We start from the raw sequence: 21967 nt of genomic DNA on the forward strand, positions 1-21967 counted from the left end.
CAAAGCCTATAACCAGAGTGAGAACTCATGAGTAGGTGCATGAAGGGACACAAATGTACATGTGCAATGGTCTGCAAACCCAGATGATGTGAGTGCTGTATTCAGTTCCCTCTAATGCATTTACTGAAAAATGCTTTTTCCCTGCATCATCACAAGAAGGGCATTGAGATAGAGCAGCAGCAATTCTAAGTGGTGGCTCTGTATCAGGTCTCTTGATACATTTGGGCAGTGTTGGGAAGGTTACTTTTAAAATGTATTCCACTACAGATTACAGAATACATGCCCCAAAATGTATTTTGTAACGTATTCCGTTACGTTACTCAATGAGAGTGATGTATTCTGAATACTTTGGATTACATGATATATTATGCTTTTTACAACTACATGAATGTACTATTGCTGTGTGATTTATTATGATTAGTGAAGGTCTGCGGCTCCGAACCGTAGTAAAGGGACCTCTGGCTAATATGTCATGTTCCGTGTCGGGCTCGTAGCCGAAAAATAGCTTTACTTTGTTGTCAGGGTCAAGTTTTAGAGAGAGGATTTGAAAGGCTGCTCCAACAGGAACTTCTTGTTCCTGAGGAAAACACGAACACGGTGTACAGTCGAGTCTTAATAGCTTACTTACAACTGGGCTCGTCAGGCACTCTTCTTGGCTGCAGTGGTTATTATTATATTTACATGCTTCCAGCTCCCGTTTCTGCTCGATGATAACTCATACTTTTCCACTCTCCTTTTTCTCCCTCCTCACGCTCACAGACACATAACAGGTATGGCAATCCATTCTTTTTTTTTTTTTTCTTTTTTTTTTTTTGCCTGTCCCGTTTGGCTCTTTTGCCATCAGAATTATTGTCTAAAGGCGAAGAAAGATGCCCAACGGATTTACTTTACCAAATTGACCATCCCAGCCTTGCCGTAATGGTCCATTTGATTCACCTTTTATTGTCTATTTTATTTTCACTTGCTGAATACAGGACAGGCTTGACTGGGGGAAAGAAAGACGGAAAGAAAAACAGCTGAGAAGAGGGACGGGGGAGAAGGGCAAAAAACAAAAACCAACAGAATAAGCAGAGAGGGCATGAAGCAGGTATGGAGGAGATCAAAACTCCAGACATCCAGAGGCCCCCAGAACACAAGAGACCAAGGAAGACCAACAGAGGGGCAGCCGCGCCACTGTCCCAGAAAGAGCTGAGGAGAGTCCCAGATGAGGGGTCACTCAGCAGCCGCGGAGCAGAAGCCAGGGGGGGGTTGCAGTGACGCGCCCGTGAGCTCCGCCGGCAGCCAGCTGTGCCTGAGTGACCGAGCCCCAGGCCGAGAGGCCGGGGGCACCCCACCTCCGAAGTGGCCCGAGCGAGCCCCAGGCTCCAGGCCCCGATAAGCGGCCGCCAAGGAGTGAGCCGGTATGTACCTGGACACCCATCCCCGGACACAAAGAACCACCAATGCACCGATGTCTGAGGAAGTCCGCCACTGGCAGGGGAAGTGGTGGTAGGGGGAGATAGGCCTCCAAACCTTGGAGGGCCTGAGATGTCCCCAGAGAGTTGGCGTCTGATACCCAACCTGACATATAGACACAGACATACAGGCACACACAGATACAAACATCCATTCCCACCCTCATGCTCTCATATGCACTTACTCCACACTCAACCAACGTGGAGACAGACATAAAGAGACGCTGTACACACGATCACACTCCCCAAGCGTACTCTACGAACCGGGCCTAGGTGCCCTTGCCCCGGAGGGGGGAACTGCACCCAGACCCAGTTACCCTTTTCCATGCGGTGGGGAGAAGCAGACCGCCCCGACTCCGCAGCAGCAGGGAGGCCCCACATTCCAGACCCCAGTCGGACGGCCAACTCCTCCTCCTAGCTCCCCGCTCCAGCAGGCCGCAGAGAACGGGGGTGAGAGAACACTCCAAACCGCAATCCATTCTCCCTGCAGCACGGACAACACTGCCCATGAGGCTACATTCTTTAGGGCTGCCTGTAACATTCTGCCTATCCAGTCGTTAAGTCTGACGTCACTAGCCGTGTCTGGGCCTAAACTCCGCTGCAGGTCCATATATCAAACGATCACTATGGCATTACTGAGAGTTGAAAAACTGTCTAAAGTCTTTCATCTTTAATAAAATGATCAGCGTTCTGCTCTATCAGGTGTAACAATTGAGTTTAACATCCAGGCATCCATGAAAACAGAATTTATGACATTTAACGGCGTTAGAAGTTAGCAGGAAGCTATCTAAATACAATATAGCATGTCCTGACTGCGGGGTTTTGGAAACAAATTAAAACGTACAGCTCTGTTATCACTTCCAACATAAATGAAGACAGAAAACTAAACAGCAGTGACGTTTGCAGGGTTACTGAAGTTTGGCTAGCTGGTATATAATGATGTGCTACGTGATCGCTAGCGACACAGCTATGTTAGCATAATATAAACAAGCTAACTTTATTTCCACTCAATAAAAGTTAACGTGAGTGTTCTCGGTGGTCAGGAACAAATGCAATCGCATGGCAGGATGCTGTAAAAGGACCAAACTTCAGCCAGGAGAACAACTGAGATAATCCATCCACAATACGAGGTTAGTTAGATCCTAAGGTTTTAAACACTGAGCTTAAGTAAATGATTAGCGGTAATAAAAGCAGAGGGAGGTTAACAGTGACACTGACTGTTTTAGGAGCTTTTTGAGATTAAATAGAAGAAAATACAAAACATTAAACATGTTAACACCACAAAAACCATATTAAACGCAGACTACTTTAGGCCTGGAAGTAGGATTCGTCATGTCATTACTTAACGACCGGATTAGCTTAGCACAACAACAACAACAAAAAGGCGCTCTCTCACCCAGGGAACACACAGAGAGAGAGCGTCACCCTGTAACCATGGAAACCGTAACGCTGCCGCCTGGAACAACAGAAAATAGCTGTCAAACAAAACCCAAACAGTCCTGACCCGCGACAATAGGAAACAGGAAAATACAGCTGTGTAATCCATTTATTTCAACAATGTAACTGTATTCTAAATACCACCTTTTTAAATGACAACTGTAACGGAATACAGTTACTCATATTTTGTATTTTAAATACGTAACGGCGGTACATGTATTCCGTTACTCCCCAACACTGCATTTGGGCATTCTACAGTACTTAAGGGCCATCGTAGTGTCCTGACACAATCATGGTGCATCATACATAATGCTGCTGTTTTTGCTATCTTTTACTGACCTTGTAAAGGTTTAGTTCAGTTTCGTTTTATTACATTCATTTGTCATGGTCTATGCACAGAAAGTCTTACTCTCATTATCCTCATTTTACAATCTTAAGTGTAGCTATTAGCTAATTTCAGGCATGCATACAAAATACATTTCCACAGCATATGAAAGGATTTTTAATACGATTTTTGTTATTGTGCTTGGCTAATTTTGTGGCAAATCAACCTGATAAATAATACATTCGTAAAGTGCAATTGCCAAATAGTGCCTTTTCCAACAGCAGGGGACAGAAGCAGCATGCACCTGGTGATAGGCCGCCTCCCGCCAGATGGACTGTGAAATTTTCTTGTGATCAATTTAAACCTCAGCAAGAGGCTGCAACTACCAATTTCTCCTAGTCGTAAGGAGGTTGTTGTTAGTCTGAATTTCTTTAAACCTACATTCTCCATCCTATAGTTTTCCAGTCCTATAGAAGTCACAGGGGAAAATGTCTTTATGTCTTGACCTCTGTTAACCCACTTGCCTGCCATGTTTATGTCCTCAGTCACTCATTTGGATCATATTGAATGAATGGAAGAATTTTTAGATCTTTGTCATTGAGGAAGCAGTTTCGGACTCAGACCCGCTCCTCATGTTACATCTAGGGTTTTTATAAACCTAACAAAAATCTTTTAAATGCTAATCTTGAGGCTTTGAAATAAAATGTAAGAAACAACAGGTGACATGACAGTAGCTACATCCATTTTTTATACAGCAGAGGTAGAGTGGAGAGTTGTATACAAACAGGTGTAGTAGCTAACATGACTCGCTAATTTGCTGCCATAGAGACCTGACGTTTTATGGTAAGTGTTAAGTAGTGCAGATAATGCACCAGAGTGAAAGTCTCCAACTTAGTCAGCAATATGTTGCTAGTTTTTCCCAGACACTACCACACTATACAGGCTGTATGCCCTGTTTGGTAGAATGTTACCCGTTTTACAGGCTAGAGGTTAAAAGTATGAACTGCACAAAAGTGGGCTCACTTTATAATGTTGTCGGATGCACTTGGAAAAGTAGCCTCATCCTTCTAAATACATTAGATCTTTAGACTAATGCACACGCATCACCCTCTTAACTATTTAAAAGCCCTTTTTTCTGTGAGTTTAACCAGACCAACATGTCTGGAAGAGGCTTCTTTGATCTTTATTTTTAGTCACATGGCCAAAAGCGTAACCGCACCACTCGGCTACATCCCGGGGGACAGCCAGATCTCACCACTCCACCACAGACGGTTTGGATCAGACTCATCTCTGGGGGGGAATGAAAAGGCTTAGTCCAATTAATGGTTGAGATGCCCCCTTCAAGAGCAGCTGCACTACATGTAGCCACCACCACACCCAAAATGAGCCACATGCCAAAGTGTGGTGTCTCAGCGTGCTAAATATATCTGCAAATTGTGCTGTTCGTATTAATATACTCTTTTCTCTGATGTTGTGTTATGCAACAAGTAGCCTGTAGCTGTAGAGAGCATTGTCAGCATTTGGCATCATTATGTGTCAGTGAATCGTCGTCTGTTCAGGTTATACCAGGGCAACATACGGGGGTGGACACAGTAAAAGCTACAGCACAGCAATAACAGCTACCCTTTTCTCCACAGTGTTTTGTTTCTGTTACACTAATTTATTTTTGTTTCACTTTTTAGAATGTAAGGCATTTATTTGAGTTCCATGAAGTGCTACCCTCCCTCTCCCCAACAATGTTTAATTTGAAATTTATGCCAGATGTCTTGTGAGGTCTTTTTTTTTTTAACTGAAGTTTCTTGAACATTTGAAAATGGAGTAGGGTGGGGGGGTGTATTTCTTAAAAAAATGGAACCTAACTATTTAAAACAATGACAAACCACCAAAGTTCTCTACTTTTCCATGAAATTACAACAAAACAAAGACCAAAAAAGCCACATTTGTTTTAGGAGTTTTACAGTTTGACAGTTTAAATATTCACTGGAGTTTATAAGCATCATCTCAGTGGTCTGACTGTTCTTGAACAAGGAAATATAAGTCTAAAATTTATGTAAAGCATTCTTGGTTCTAGGTTTCGACCATAATGTTTCCCTCACAATGTGGACATATTGTACACATAGTTAACCATGCAAAGCCATTTCCATGTCATCTTTAACCTGCTTATTAATTATTGTATCTGAACCTCAGTGATGTATTTTTTTTACGCAACACACAAAAACTTTCTTTTATGTTGTTACTTATGTTATATGAAGACTAATTTTGTTAGTGAATGTACTGTAAGCATTCAAAAGATAGATGATGGCAAAAACAAATCATTTTTTCCACATTTTTATTGCCAGTCATTTACCTCTTATACAACATAGTGATGTCTGTAATGGGAAAACATTTAATCATTATTTATAACATTAAACACATAACATGTATCGCAACAACATGTAAGTCTGCTTTTAATGATGATTTTTATGTAAATTAAGTAAAAAATCAACAATGTAAAATAGTGTATGACTTCTTTTCTGGCCCTGAACTCCAAGTTCACTTAATATGTAAATGTTTAACAACAATTCAAGAAAAAAAAAGTTATTCTAATACCAGCTGTATGTAATTTAATCACACAGAACAACAGCTATGCCGAAACAGAGAAGAAAAAAAATGAAGTAATTTTTACTTCCCCGCTAAATAGATAAAGTCCTAAAATCATCTATCTTATTATATGTCACAGTTCTAATTATTTGTGATGTTGGCTCTAGATAAATAAAAAAGGAAGTGAAATTGATGATCAGAGTTTACTTCTTAAAAAGCCATGCACCATGCAGTTTAAACATTGCCTGTATGTGTCCTTCCACAGTTAAAAGTTCAGTTAACTGATGACTGTAAATTGGCCGTAAGTCTACATGGTTGTCTGTCTCCCTGTTAGCGCTATGATATTCTGCCAGCTTGTCAACTGTGATAGCTTGTAGGGCCCCAGTGACCAGAGTCAGGAAAGCAAATATGAATGTGGCTAGATGGAAGATTTGGCTGATGGAAAATAAAATGCAGTGGACGAAATGTAAAAATACCTCTCACCACTGACTTCTTTTGTGGCCCTCAAGTCCAAAACTCTTGCCTTCCATTTGTAAATTAAATTGTAATTAATTTGTAATTTATTCATTTTGAAAATTTTAAAACAATAATGATAATAGTCTGAAAATGTCAATTATCTTAAATGCTATTAATTTACATTTTAAATTACATTTTGACTAAGATGTGACACAGAAAATATGCAGTATTTAGCCAAAATAAACAAGAATGTGTTTTTTCATATTAACCAGTCCAAAACTCTTTTTTTTTTTTATCAGTTCTGGGCAAAAACAAAACTCTTTGGAACAGATGAATATGGTAAGTTAAAATCATCAGGATTTGGCTTCAAAGACAATACTTAGGGTAATTAATTGCTCATTTTCTCCAATATTAGAAGCATTTTGTGTCAGAGTGATGCTGAAAAACTATTCCATGGATTTGTTACTTCCAGGCTGGATTATTGCTATTTTTCTTTACCCTACAAAATAAAGGACATAGAGGCTACTGTCATTGTGATTTGGTGCCATATAAATAAAACTGAATTGAAATGAACTTGTGTGGGTGTTTTTTATGATGACAGAGCCAAAAATCTGGAATATTGTCTATTAATAAACTTAAGAACCCCAGTCCAAACCTTTAGTTAACACTGTAAGTCATGTTGATCTTATTTCTCACAAATATAATTTTGTGCTGCGAAACAGCCATCGTCATTCCATGATCCTTTATCAGTTGAAACATATTCTCCACAGTCCTGGCTTTTGAAGTCATTAGGCTGCCCAGGCTGCCAGTATCTGATGAATAAGGTAAGAGAGAGAAATCATTTTCTCCACTTTGTCGCTATAAGAAACAAATTCACTCCTACATTGTGATTGTTTGGTGCCTCAGTCTGTCTTTTTAATTTAACTCTCATTTGCAAAAGTAGAAATAATACTGTGCACTTCTGCATTCATCCTTTCCTTACATTTCCTGTTGCTGAATTGTTGGATAGATATTAAAGTTTTTGGCAGAGTTCAGTTCACCAACAGAATACAAGACTGATCTTTGTACAGTCAAGTTGTACATAAAAGTTTGATAAATGAACCTTACATTTAGAAAATGTGTAAAGTTAGATCCTTTTTGTTCAGGTTTGTGTATTTAAACTCACTCTATGGTAATAGGGGTCCCATCCACCCAGGTCCAAACCCCCTCTGTAAGTGTGTCAGTGAGGCCAATCCAAGCATTTTGCCTCTCGCTCTTGTCCAGTAATTCGTTGACAAAAAGCTGTTAGAGTCGCACAAACAAAAGACTGATGACATTACTGTTAGGGGGTGATCTTGATCTAAATTGGAATATATAATAAATGGACTGGTACAGACAATTTCTACACATTTCAGTTTTGTAAAAAAAAATTTGAATGACCCATAGAGCCACGATGACAGTCATTTGTCTTTGGGATAGAGACTCATGTCTCCAACAAGATGGATTATAACAGCATTAATGATCCTTTAATTTTTTGTTTTAGTTCCATCACCTAATGGAGTTCTTGCAACACTGCAGTCATCTTTAACTGTACATGCAAACCTTAGCAACCCAGTACAAAGATGGAAAAAATTCTTGCAATCATTGGCAACGTTTAGCGATTCTAATTCTGCCTTTGTTTATTACCTGTTCCTCAGCGCTGTCTATGACAAGTAGATCTGCACCTTCAGCGATGCAGGCTTTTCTGCTTTCTGTCCAGTTTTTCTTCAAGGTTGAGACAAAATAACAGCTTATGTCAAACCTTCTCCAGTGGGCCTGACAAGGAATGCCTGCAAATTCATCACATGGAAAAAATATCCAAAAGATGAAGAATACCACAATGGAGATAATTTTAGTAAATTTAAGCTGTAACATAGGAAGCATACCGCTTAGTTTAGTGGTCATCCTTTTGACTTTCGATTGTAACTCTTCTCTAGCTGTAGTCAAGCGACTGTAGTTGGTTTGTAATTGTTCCTTTTCCTTCCTCAAAGTATTATACCTGGTTTGAAGTTGCTCTTTGTCTTTCCACAGGGTGTTATAGCTCTGGTCAGTTTGATGTTTGTTTCTATTCAGACTATTGTAGCTTCTTTGTAACTGGTCTTTCTCCCTCTTTAACACAGTGTAATTACCTTCTAGCTGGACTTCTTTTACTCTCAGTGCAGTAAAAAGAACGCTTAATGCATCCTTTTCTCTTTGGAGGTTATTGTAGCTGGTTTGTAGCTGCTCTGCAGTTGCTGTCAGATTATTGTGATTAGTCTGTAAGCCCTCAAGCTTCCTCTGCATGTGAGTGTAGTTTGTCTCGAATTGATCTCTCTCTTGTTTTAAGTTGATGCAATTTGTTTGTAGCCGGTCCTTCTCATTTTTCACATTGCTGAAATTGGCCTCCAGCTCATCTCGTTTAGTAATCAAATAACTGTAATAGTGCTGCAGCTCATCTTTGTCTTTTGTGAGGTTGCTCAGTATGATCTTTAACTGTCTAGTCTCCTTACTCAAAGCATCATAACTGATCTCCAGTCTGTCCCTCTCTGCAGTCAGGTTGTCATTATCATTTTGGAGTTTCTCCTTATTTTGAGTGAGTGTATTGTGATATGGCTGTGTTTGGTCTTCTGATTTAGGATGGATGATCTCATCTGTGAAATTTAAAAAATAAAAATAATATTTTGCCGGATTCAATTGATTATCATGAACTGGATGTAAAAGCAACAAAAAAGGGGTTTATTTTTATTGAATAAAACTAAACAACTTACAGAATATAAATTGACTTATGTTACTGCACAACAGGACAGCACACAGTAATCCGAGGCTCACAGTGACACCTTTGAGGATCTGGTTTCTTCTGCGAAAATTCACTGTTTTGTAAATAAGAAAACAGACATTTTTCAAATTAAACTACAAACAAATATATCATTAGACAAGTAAAATTGGTTAAAAAAGTCTTTAGAGACTTTAACTTAAGTTTTAGAATTTTTGAATCCATTTAAAAATCTTTAAAACATGCTTTACCGTGTAATTATGTATTACTGAGCATAGACCAGCATGATATTGGTCCTTTTATGAATTAAACAAGAAATTTATTATTCAATAAGGTGTTCGCAAACCAAAGGTGTCTTAAGCAATGAAATACACACAAAAGTGTGACGTTATTCAGTTTGAAATTTAAGCTGAAAAACAGGTTTGCATTTTATTTTGTCTACCCACTAGTTCTGTCTGCGGGTTTTGGGGGTGATACTGTACCTTGAGTGATGAGATTGCCGTCCATATATAATAAGGTGTCATCAATTTCCATTGTGTCCATTAATGTTCTGGATTTTTTTCTGTTCAGGTAAGACCTTTGTAGGTTTGGAAATGAAAAACAGTCCTTAAGTTTTCCAGAAGTGCTGATTTTACACTAAACTATACTAACATTCATAAACATTTTTTAATGTTCTAGAGAAAGTTCACATTCAATTATCTAAACATTAAATAGTTTTTAAACCTGCACTTACCTCGCACTTAGCTAAATACGCACAATAACAGTGAATTCAAAAAAGATTCTGCCACTGACCAATAAAAAATGAATGTTAACTCAGTATTATTTATTGTAGTGAAAAAGGGATGTCCCACATCATCAAGCACTTGACATAAACTGATTGGTTGAAAACGAAACTATGCAAAATCCACTGGATGTCTACATTCCCACATTCAAAGTACTTCCCACTCAGACTTAATAGAAATAGCTAAGGTTAAATACCACGAAGTAGTGACTGGGATTTTTTTCTCTTTGACTGACCTGATCGTTTTCAGACTTCCACCTTCTGTGATTTCTGTTCCCTTTTCCCACAGATTAAGTTCTCACAGAGGTTAAATAACTGAGAGTGTGAATGTGCTGAGAAACAAGAAATAAATAGAAATGGAAAACTGCTCACATATTCTGTCCACATTTCCCATCAATATTATGTGACAGAGACATATATACAGGAACTCAGGGCAAAGTTGTACATATTTGTAAGTAAGAGATCAAAGAAAACTGTATGGTAAATTCTGGATTAGCTTGCTAGGTTTTTTAGCTAGCTTGCTAGTATTACAGTAATAAGTAGATATTTTATTATATATACATAGTATTTTCCCTCTCCTAGTTTAACATTAGTACAGTGGCTAATTACACCTAAAAGTTAAGTTGGTTTACAAATTTAAAAACAAATTTTTTAAATCAAATTTGTGCTAGTTTAATTCTATCAAGCACAGAATTAAATCAAAAACCATTGTTTTAATAAATTCACATTTTAAAAATGTCATTTTAGTCAGAGAGCTTTGCATAAGTGTTGATTACCTTTACAGAAATTTTAAAAAAATATTATTGTAATTACGTGTACTCAGCAGCAGTGGCAGCACAAACCTTACATTGGGTGGTCTATGTTCTGGACAAAGACCACTGATGCTGTGCCTGGAATCTGCTGCAGCCACTCTTCTAGTTTCAGGATTACAGCTCCTAATGCCTAATGGTCCTATTACCACTGGGACTACTTTGGACTTTACTTTCCACATCTGCACTATTTTCCATTACTCCTTCTTCCTGATGTTGCTTTCCACTTACATTACCACATCATCCTATCTTTGTAATGTATTTGTGGCTTGCGTGGGTGGAACTGCTGATTCTGGACTTGCAAGATTCTGTTTACTCACCTGCAAGATTTGCCTGCTTTGCTCCATGGAGATCACCGTTCACAGCCAGACTAAATTCTGCTTGTCTGTACGGTCAGCAGCCTGACTCTGGTAAACACCTCACTTAGGTTTCTTAGCTGCCCGTCACCACTACCTCCAAGCTAACCTAACAGCTTGTCAGAATCAGAAAAGCAGATGAATGAAAAACAGCCTTCAATACACCACTCAGCCACTACTAATATCTGGTTATGCCATTCATAGCAAACGCTGTTTAAAGGTGTCATAAACAATGTCTTAAGAGCTTTCCCTGCCTGTCTCATTCTCTATTTTTTATTCTTCTCTAAGGACCTCAAGGAGCACTCCATAAATGCACGGCAGATACTGTTAAGAATTTGGGGGAATTAACTGTTTGCGAAGGTTGAAAAATGTGAATTTCATTCTAAATCTGTCACATTTTTGGCAACATTGGTGAGAATTGGCAGGTGAAGACAGATCATTCCATGATTCCACATCAGATGAAACATATTGGTTTTGGAATTCATTGGGCTGTCCAGGCTGTACCAGTGCCTGATCAACAAGGTAAGAAAGAAACCATCTTCTCCTCTTTAAGAAAACCTTCTGACCTCTGATTGGTTTTGTAACTTTTGGTTTGTCTTTTTTCATTTAAGCTTTATTTGCAATAGTAGAAACAGTACGAGTTCTGCTATCATCCACCCCCATCACCACCTCTGCATGTTTTTAAATGCATCAAACAGGACATGAATTTTAATGCAGTGAAAGTCTCTGTGGATGCAGTTGTGTAAGCTCTGAATTTGAAAGTGTATTCAATCACTTCTAGATCTGGTTCAACAAGATTTCCTGTTGCTGAATTTTTGGATCAATATTAAATAGATTTAGGCAGTTTAGTTTTACACAGGGTCTCTATCATCAAAATATAAGACTGATCCTTTGTGTCCTTATTTTCCACCTTCAAGCAGTTTTAGTTTAGGATGAATCATGGTTAATTTTATGTTAATAAAGAATTGAAAAAATAAAAAATCATATGGAACAGTAAAGACAAGTTCTGTAAATTACACTCTATTATATTTAGGAAATCTGTAAAGTTATAGCAGCGGTGATGACATGAGAACCTTTTTGTTTGTATTTGTACAAAATACAAACAAATACAAAATTTAAACTTTTTCAATTCAAATGGTGACTGCGTCCCATTGACCACTGTAAGACTGTCAGTGAGGCCAGTCCAGGCATTTTGCCTTTGACACCTGTCCAGTAATCCACTGACAAACAGCTGTTAGAGTTGCACAAATAGAAGTCCAGTTGATATATTTACTAAGACTTATATAAAAATTGAAACATTTAACAGTGGGAGAAAGAGGGCACGGCAATTAGCCATTGTAGAAGGTCCTGAGTTTGGGACCAGGGCTCTTCGCTGTGGAGTTTGTATGTTCTCCCTGTTTTTGCACGTGTTCTCTGTGTACTCTGGCTTCCTTCTGCAATCAAGACACATGCAATTGTTGTGGTTAGAACTAGTGATTATAAATTGCCCATAGATTTGAATCTGAATGGTTGTCTGTCTCTCTGTTTTTAGTCTTGTGTCAGACTGGTGACCTGTTGAGGGTGTACCCTGCCTCTCTTGAGTCCAGCCATCAGGTCAGAAAGGGAACATGGCAGTTCAGGGGGGCAGCAAAGGGGAAACAACTCAACAGTAGACACAGAGTTGGATCTGGTCAGATGGTCAATGGCAGAGATGGAGCAACTCTGGGTCCTGACCGGGTGGCCAGTGATCGAGACACAGCAGCTCCGATAAGAAATTGATGGCTGAGGAAATGAGACTCCCTCGGATGCAAAATGAACAGCCAGCGGCTCAGCCTCACAAGGGACTAGCTTGAAGGCCAGTGATGGATTCACTCATGAGGCCAAGGAGGCAGCCAGTGATGACTGACTGGGCACCTTAGGAAGCTTGAAGGAGAGTGATGGAAGTGAATGAGACCCTCTGGAGGTTCCAAAGGAAGCTGACTCTTAGTGGGCTAACGTTGGCTAAAGCCACAGGACACCTCTGGTTTGGCTAAAGGCTGGCATCGGGGCAGGTGACTGGACACTTCTGGTGGCTTGACGGGGGGATGACAACTGTAGTGGAGGCAGGACCCTCTCTGAAGACTGGCAACAAAGGAGATGGAACTCCTCTGGCTCAGGTCTCTCAGGTAGTGAGGGATTTATGGTGTCCAATTCTGCTGCTTCCTGCTATCCCAAATTCAGTGGTGTCAAAATGACTACAATAAACTTGAACTTAATGTTTGTATGTCTGATAACTTACACAATCTTTCTCCAAAAGATCTGAGCACAAAGAGAAAAAGATAAGGTTTCTTCAAAGGTAAGTGGAGAAATGCAATGCAGAAAAGACTGACGCATGCATGATCATCCACACGTAAAGCATACTGTATATACACACGCAGGATAGGAGAGAGACGAGGCAGAGAGTACAGAGAAATTGCAGGTTCACATAGCGAGGACAATGACAACATCCATTGTTTATTTATAGTCACTGTGTGGTACTGGAGCCTTTTTTTGATGTAGGATCATAAATGCCAGCACAAAATTTAACTACAATCGATCTAAAGTGAGTGACTTCCTCCTACACCAACTTGAGCACTTTAGCAAAAAAAGATATTTGTATTAAAATGCATATTGGTAATTAAACAGGAACAAAACTTTTTCTTTGTGACTTTTTTGACTTTGTGTTCTTATAAAATTCACAAGCAATACTTTGAAATTAGACTTAATTTGCATGCTTTTTGACCTCCTAGAGTTTTGAATTTCTTTCATTATCACAGCACATTTCTCATCCAAAGACCCTGATGCACAAGTTCTTACTGAACAAGTCCCAAGTTTAATCTGAGAACAATGTCAATGCTTCATTACAAACAAGCCATTTGCAGGCGATCTGCATTCCTCAAAATTTTGTGCAGCTTCAGCCCAGATACAGCTCCAGTGGCAGCTGTTACAAACTGCTAGAAAAAAAGATTTGGAGAAACGTGACCACAAAAATAAAAAGTGCCATTTGTCAAAATTTTTAAAATGACAGAGACGGCTGTCAAGCTGACATGTGCCAGGAGTCCCAGCAGCTGATGTTTTGATTTTTCTCACTGCTGCATTAGACATTGTCGGGAAAAGACAGGCTGTCAGGCCAGCTGTGCTGTTTTTATGTATTGATCCCTCTCTCCATGTGGAACACTTAGCTCCGTCTCTTTACTGTTGTAGGAAACAGAGTGCTGAGTATTTCTCTGGCTCAGACTGAACTGATTGAACGCCTTCGCAGAAAAGCACTGAGTGCTGAATTAATACTTTGCTGAGGTTATCTTCAGGACTGTAGGTACATTCAGTAGATTGCGGATACATCACTTGCAATAACAAAATTATATGTATATTATAATCATAATATTCATATAATAACTTAAATGCTTCTTTTATAATTATCAGATGGATTATATGTAGTTTTTTCCTGTTTTATCCCATAAAAGAAGCTTTTATTTATTTTTTAAACTATTTTTCTTATTCCATTTACATTCTTTAAATTGTTTGGTAAGCTGCCCAAGTTTGCATTAATCTACACTGATCTGACAACCAGATGGATCTCATGAGGAAATGTCCCAATATGCCATCAGCTCCCACCCATCCAAGACAAATCTGGGAAGTTAAAAGATGAATGAAGGCACAGGAAGGTTGGCAAAATTAGTTATGTTTAATCTTCCAGAATCTATTATTTCCAATCTCCAAAATCCAATTAAAACCGGCTGCTGGATTTGGTGGCTCTTTCCTTTGTGAACTCAACAATTAATTACCCTGAGCCTGATTCTGTCAGAAGTTTCTTCCTGTTAAGAAAAAGTTTTCACTCTCAACGAGAGTGATCAAATGATTTTCATAGGTAATGACTGTTGCTTTGAAGTGATGCCATATGAAGGCAGTTGTACTGCTCTGCATCTACTGCGGTCTGTAGATTCTGTAGTCAATAACAAAAATATTAATTGAATTTGTTCAAAATCATGACTGTTTATAAATGTTTAGATATTTCTATGGTGTTTGGAGGACCATCAACATATCAAGATATATCAACTAACACAAAATCAGAAATCCATGCCTTTAATCCATGCTGCACTATGAACCAACTCAAGAAAAAAAAGATTCATTACTTCAGCGATAAATTTTTACCTGGTCAAACTACACTCATATTTAAACTCCTTGTAAAGAATTTTGGCTAAGACAGCAAAATCGTTGATGCATTTAGATTACAAACAAATCAAAAACACCACCATGTACCAAAACACCCATAAAACACTGCCACATAAAAGCTCGGGGCCTATATGCTTGCAAACAGCAGCAGTGCAGCAGTCTGAAAGAGTAGGCAGCCAAGACCATATAGATCTTGGCAAACTGACAAATTAACTGTTCCCCATTGAGTGTGCTTTACAATCATTCATGATCATAATTCTTAATCATATCATTTACTCTACAAATTGAAATATTTTAACAGCCTCAATGAACTATAGCCTCGTGTCAGATCATTGCAGAACATTGCAAAAAAGAAATCAAAAGCAGAGCTTTTCTTATTGAAGAAGTCACTTGGATGAGTGACTAAATGTTTCTCCCACAAGAAACGCTACGTCCAGATGAACAGATTCAACTTTTGGAGAGCTTTTCTTATGTTATAATTTATACTCAAGGACAGGTTCTAATATACACTGACCGGTAGCATTAATGTTTAACAGCAAACACTCAGCCGTGATTGATGGGGATGAATATGCGGCTATTGTAGCAGTTGTTAATCATCCATCATTTTTAAAAATGTGCTTTATATGATTTAGCAGGTAAATCACAAAGCAAAAATAGAACATATGCATTTGGGAAAGTTAGATTAAACCTTAGCAACGAAAAGAGAAACATATTTTTAAAAGTATAACTTAAATGATTAATTGATTTTTAAAATAGTTGTGGTTGTGCTTGGCTCCAGGAAAAGCTGTAAAAAATGAAATGAAAGTAATAAAACAGAAAAGGGATGTGAAATACGCCTATGATTCTTCCCAGCCTTTTTTCCCTACACGGAATTCTTTTTTTAGAGATAGAAAAATTTCTTTCATCTTATCTTTCTTAAAGGCTCATGTAAAACATCGTGCAAAAGCTTTACATAAAGATTTTTATGAATGATCAGCCAAGGATACTGTAAGATTGTGCCTTTTTTGAAGTCAAGACATCACTAAGAATTTAGATGTGATCAATACTGTGAAAAACATCTTTATCTGTTTTATGTAATATTTTCTTGTGTTATGCAGCTGTGTGCAGATAAACTCTGTCAACCTTGGGTAGCCTCATCTGTAGTGTCACATGTATGATTTGGTTTAATCAAGTTTACATGTTTGATTTTTCTCATGTGAACTTGCTTAATTTCGACTTCCTTTTATTCGACGTTTCAATCGGGTAACTTTTGTCCTGAACCCTGATGGACTACATAGTACGTAGTAGGGACCAATCATTGTGCTTTAAAGCATAACCAGTAAAAGGCGAAAGAACTGTTGTCGACAGCAGTCACTGTACCCTCCAGTCAAACACCTCTAACTGTTTTTCAGTTACTTCAATATCTGAGTCAGAAGTTAATGAGATGGGCTTTGTTCTTCCAATCCTTTAACTTGGGGGTTGTCTCATTAAGAGAAAGAGAAAGAAAAACATAGTGGCAGATACATTGACACGTGGCCCTTGTATATAAGTTATGCCTAGCTACAGTTGCACATCTATTATATTCCAATATTTCTGCTTTTTGTATTTTTGAAGCCTATATTATGCTTTCCAAATAGTCCACTGGGGTCTGACGGTGTCTTAGTGATGTAAAGTTTGTTATCATTTGCTGACTGGAAGGTCCGTGCAGACCTGCCTGTTGTTTTGTGTCCAACTGGACTTGTCAGCAAAGAACTCTCACCAAATACTGGTCTAACTGGCAAACTTTAAACACACTTCAAAGTATAACATCAGCCAATGGGTCTCCAGCTGTTCATGCCCAAAACAGAGTATAATAAAGGTTTAAAAAATGCATCCACAGGATCCAACGTTGCCGGATCATTGAGACTGGGAAGTAGGGAAGTACTGGGATGTGTATTTTATGATACAAAGGATATTTGTTGTAAATGTAAATGTGATATTTATAAATAATATTGGGTTGAGAATGTTGATTACAAAAATTGGACTGTGTTCAGATTGAAAAATGATTTGCTTTGTATCTTTATGTTCTGGGTTATGAGGTGGGTCTCCGCTCTCAAGGAGAGGTGTGATCGTCCATTGGCCTCTAGATCCACATTTTGTGCCTTTTTATATCAGAGTTTTTTATTTGGAATAAAGTTTGGGTTGACTGCTCACCCACAAATATAGGCATCAACAGTCAGCCTCTCTCTTTTCAGGTCACTTTGACTGAACTTAATTTTTTAATTTACTTAAAGAGCACACGTCCACACATCTAAATGTTACACACATGACATTTAAACTGGTTACACATTTAGCTTTTGACTCTTAGATAACTTCATTTATTGTTATGTGCGGTCTCCGTGTTTTGTCTTTCCCTTTAAGCCTGGATTTATTGAATTCCTGTGCTAAGGTGTCACAAACATGACTGAAAAATGCAGCTAATATTCTAAAAATGTACATGAAAGTGTGTAAAAACAATATAATAAACTAAACTATGTACACAAAGTTCCCCATTATTTCCTGTACTAGAATAGTTGCTACAGCTCAAAACAGTCATTCCAAAAGCAGAACTAAAAGGGAAACTGGTGTGGCAGTAGTTAATGAGAGTTTCACACAGTGGATGTCAGCACTTCCTGTCTTAGATTATTTAAGGCTAAGGTGCTGATTTAAACACATTTACTGGATTTTTTATTTTTATTTTTTGCCCATTATAAGATAAGACACATTATCCTGGAAATATAATAAACGAAAAATAGATTAGCACAAGCATTTGCATACATAACACTGTGTATATGTACGTGTTATGGGGACATATGGTACGTTGCACACAGAAACGTAATCAAAATATAAGATTAGAGGATATCTTGAGCAGAGCAACATGCAGCCAACAGATTTTGCTGACTTTAATCTAAGTTGTTAGCTTTTTTCAGTAATGATTCAACCCAAAAGGTAATTAATAATTAATCAATAATAATTAATGCATGTCTACTGATTACGTACTTTTATATTCATGCAAATATTTACAGCGGGTAAAATAAGTATTGAACACCGTTTTCTAAGTAAATATATTTATAAAGGTGCTATTAACATGAAATTCTTAAACCATAGACAGCCATAAATTATGTGTAATAATGAGAAATGACACAGCGAAAAGGTTTTTGAGCACGCTTTCTGAAATATTACTTTAGATCAAGAAAGATGAATGAGGGTCCCTGAGTACTTGGACGGTTACAGTTACATTTTTCATTTATTTGGTATCTGAAAAAGTGGAGCAACATATAAAACAGCATTCTTAAACAGAAAATACAATACTTTCGTTAAAAGTAAAAAAAAGAAAAAAAAAGAAAAAACGTACCATCGTCCAAATACCCAAGTACCTGAGTAATTATTAGAAATCTACTGATGAAAATAATGAAAGATGAAGTTTGTATTTAATGCAGGTATGTTTTAGATCTGTTAGTTTGTGAACTTGGGGGGAATCTCTCACATTTGACAAATGAAAGAAGTCGAGTGGAACCCGAGAAGGAAGAAAAGTGCACTGTTAGATGGCTGAACAATAACCTTGGCTCACATCGCCTCTGGGCATAAAGACCTGGCATACAACTCCTAAAAAAAGTCATAGTAGAGGCAGAGATAGGGGTGTTTTTTCTGTCTTCCTTCACCTCCAGGTGTTCACTGCACTTCAGGGAGCAGCTGAGAGTCTGATTCAGCGGTCACGTTGCTGCTCTGTTAGATGCTCCTTGCTTCGGGTCTCTGGGACCACACTGGCTTGTTTACCACATTCCTCTGGCAGCCAGGTCGAGTTTGACTGACACCTGTGGCCAGTGAGTCACAGGTACAGGCCCAGTCTCAACCCTTCCCAAATACCCACCAGCTATCAGCAGCCAGCCGCACTCACAAAGACAGATTCTGAAGGCAGTAAGTTTATCCGACATTTAACTATTCAGCCTCCCATTCCTCCCATCGATCTTTGTTCCTTCCTTACTTCACCTTCATTATCTCTTCGTTGGACTTCCTCCCCATTTGAAAGAGTTTTTCACTCTTTTCCTATCGTTGCAAACATAGAAAAACTCACTGAGTTTTCAAAGTTTGAGGTCAGCAGGTATTAATAGCATTTTCTAAATCATTTGTCATAGCTGGAAAAGCACAGATGTTACTACTGACTCACCAAAATAACTTTTTGCTGAGGCTTGAATTCAAATAGGGTAAAAGCCATGACCTGAAAGCCTGTACTGCTGCCATTTATAAACTACAAACACAGCGTTTACAATAATATTTTGTTAAGAAAAATAAAAAGAACATGCATAATATTCCCAGTCTCTCATTTTCCTCTTCGGACAATTAATCATTTATAGTAATACAAACAGTTTAGCATGTTAAAATTAAATCCCCATTCTGCTTAGCACCACTTTCTCAGCTGTGCCATTTAACTTCAATATTTAATGTGAAATAATGTCAGAATGAAAAGCAGAAAATGCTGTGGACTGAATGATGGACTGTAAGTTCTAACTGTGAATGATGCGTGACGGTCATCTGAGGGTTGATGTGTTCACACAAGAGTGAGGCGGCTCCATCATCTGTAAAGCCAACAAACCATGCACGTAATTTCTTCAGAAATCTCTTCATAGTGAGGCTTTCCAAGTGAAGGACGCTGCATAGAGCAGACTGATGCATAACTGCAATTCAAAAAGTTGAAATAGGATGGTGCTTGCCATTTTTGCAGGTAACGGACACTTTTTGTAGATCATTAAGAAATAACATTAGTCATGGGTAAGCTAAGAAAATACAAAATACAGATTTTAAATGATCATGAAAAAAACAATGAAAGCCTACAATGTGAAAAAGTAAATAAACCCAGTAACTTTTGTTGTGCCACCCTTGGTCACAGGATCTGCAATCAGTCATTTTTGATAACTGGCAATGAGTGTTTCAGATTGCTGTGGATTCATTTTAGCCCACTCTTCTGTGTAGAATTGTTTTAATTCAGCCACATTGGAGGTTGTCTGAGCATGTGTAAGTCTAAGGAGCTTGGAAAGAAAGCGTGCATTTTGGGCCATGTGTATTTTAATTTGTGATCGGTGGGACTGATGTTAACGTGGTCATGTTACCGTGATTCTATTGGCTCAAATGATTAATGCAAATCGGCCAATAGAAGCTGAAGTTAATGCCCCTTTAGAATTTAAAGTCACAGAGATTGATTTCACTGTGCAAAAACAAGACCCATTATGCATCCATGTGGGTAGTTTTTCAAAACAACTATTCAAAAACAAGCATTTTTAGACATGTAAATAAAATTAAATCTTTTATGCTGCTCTATACCTAAGAAATTTCATTGGGTTATATGCTATGAAATACAAAAAAAAAGTTAGCCAAGGAAAAAAATCTTATTTCCATGTTCCATCCTCGGATACTTTGAAAAAGTAGCATCTTTCGTAACATTTATTGCAGTAATATTTATATTGACGAAGTCTCAAAAGTTTTAGTGTTATTTTAAACCCAAGGTTGTTTATATAGAGTCTGTAATTGCAGAGACATACTCATTTTGGGCAGGTCATTTTCGAGCAGGAACAGGTCCAGACTTTGACTAGCCCATTTCAAAACATGACTTTTATTTAATTTTTAGCCATGCTGAAGTAATGAATCTCAGGTGGTTGGTGTGTTTGAAGGAGGAACATGTGGCCCAGTTTAGCCACACACCTGATTATGACCAATTATCAAATTGCTTCTTTTTCAGCTGCTGCTAGTTTGATGTGTGAAGACAAGATAACAAATGCCATAAAGTGGCTTACGATGTTGTTGCAGAAGAAACATCACCGAAGAAAATAGCCAGTAATAAGTGTAATATACACAGAGTCCTTTGGGGTGTTCTTAGTGGAGGCGAATCCTTTAGGCTACTTCAGTAAACATACCACTGTCACGATGTGAAAACACTGCATTCTGAGTTAGTTATGCACTTACACGAGAACACAACCCGAGGATTTTTAGTCACACACAAGCTGAGGGAGGCGAGGACTCACAAGTCAGCATCACTTAGTCAACACTCATCTGTCCACCACCCGCATTATCCTGAGGGAGAGATGAGGTGGAGGTGGAGTGGGGGGATTTGGTTGAATGATGCAGGTGACCTGTCTTCCCACATGCAGAAGCCTCAGGGAGATCCAATAAAAATCTCCCACTCATCAACAAGGCCACTGTTCCCAAGAATCCGATCGTGTTTTTGTGTAAACACCCTGAAAGCAGCTCCTTTAATTATATGGAAAAAAGCCAGAGATTAGTGCGCTGACAGTTACCTCAATGGAGCTAATTGTGAGTCATTTCTCAGAACAGAAGTGCTGTAAATGACTACTTTGGCTTGTGCCCCAAGTATGTCCATTAAAAGGCGCTCTGAACTGGTTTTACTAATGGAGGAATAATCTGGCAGTGATATTGGTCTCAAAGAATAACAGCATTCTCTTACACTGTAAAGAAAAGGAAAACCTGAATCTACTGAATCTGTCAAACTCAAAATTGTTTGTTTGAGTGGGAATATTAAAGCTTTATTAGATTAGAAATGTGCTAATGATTACAACATTTTAAGAGACAGACCTGAAGTTCTATGAATAATGTAATCACAGGCACTTTTTAAGAATAAAAGCAACAGAACAAATGTATTTTTATTTCATTTCTGTGGCCTTGAGATAGCATACACAAAGTAAAGCACACTTCAACATCAGACAGTGTCATAGAAAAGAGCAAACAAAAAGTAAAGAAATACATTACTTGCTACTTTTAAAGAAAGGACATGTATTACATCACTTGATTGCATCCTGCAGAAAGTAATGAACTACTCTAT

The 21967-nt window shown here is 38.3% G+C and overlaps 1 protein-coding gene across 1 annotated transcript; it reads right to left on the reverse strand.

The window, feature by feature from the left end:
• Positions 1-5548: 5548 nt before the first annotated feature.
• LOC146716919 (uncharacterized) lies at positions 5549-11111 on the reverse strand. The gene is made up of 8 exons (XM_085469829.1): positions 10933-11111; positions 10040-10135; positions 9505-9599; positions 9018-9119; positions 8157-8900; positions 7918-8060; positions 7418-7533; positions 5549-7064 (listed from the first exon to the last, which is right to left on the reverse strand). The coding sequence occupies exons 3-8, from the start codon at positions 9563-9565 to the stop codon at positions 6938-6940; spliced, it is 1293 nt and encodes a 430-aa protein (XP_085325955.1). The 5' UTR covers positions 9566-9599; positions 10040-10135; positions 10933-11111; the 3' UTR covers positions 5549-6937.
• Between the last annotated feature and the right edge of the window lie 10856 nt (positions 11112-21967).

Source organism: Copadichromis virginalis, linkage group LG2, assembly GCF_057382275.1.
Source record: "Copadichromis virginalis isolate Kocher_CV1m ecotype Utaka linkage group LG2, C_Virginalis_male_GT1.1, whole genome shotgun sequence".
NCBI classification, from domain to species: Eukaryota; Metazoa; Chordata; class Actinopteri; order Cichliformes; family Cichlidae; genus Copadichromis; species Copadichromis virginalis.

Coding starts and splice junctions, on each gene's coding strand:
- LOC146716919 (XM_085469829.1), bottom strand. CDS start 9,565: ATGGACACAATGGAAATTGATGACACCTTATTATATATGGACGGCAAT. Junction 8,061..8,156: donor GATGACCACTAAACTAAGCG/GTATGCTTCCTA, acceptor ATGAATTTGCAG/GCATTCCTTGTCAGGCCCAC. Junction 7,534..7,917: donor TAGACAGCGCTGAGGAACAG/GTAATAAACAAA, acceptor CGACTCTAACAG/CTTTTTGTCAACGAATTACT.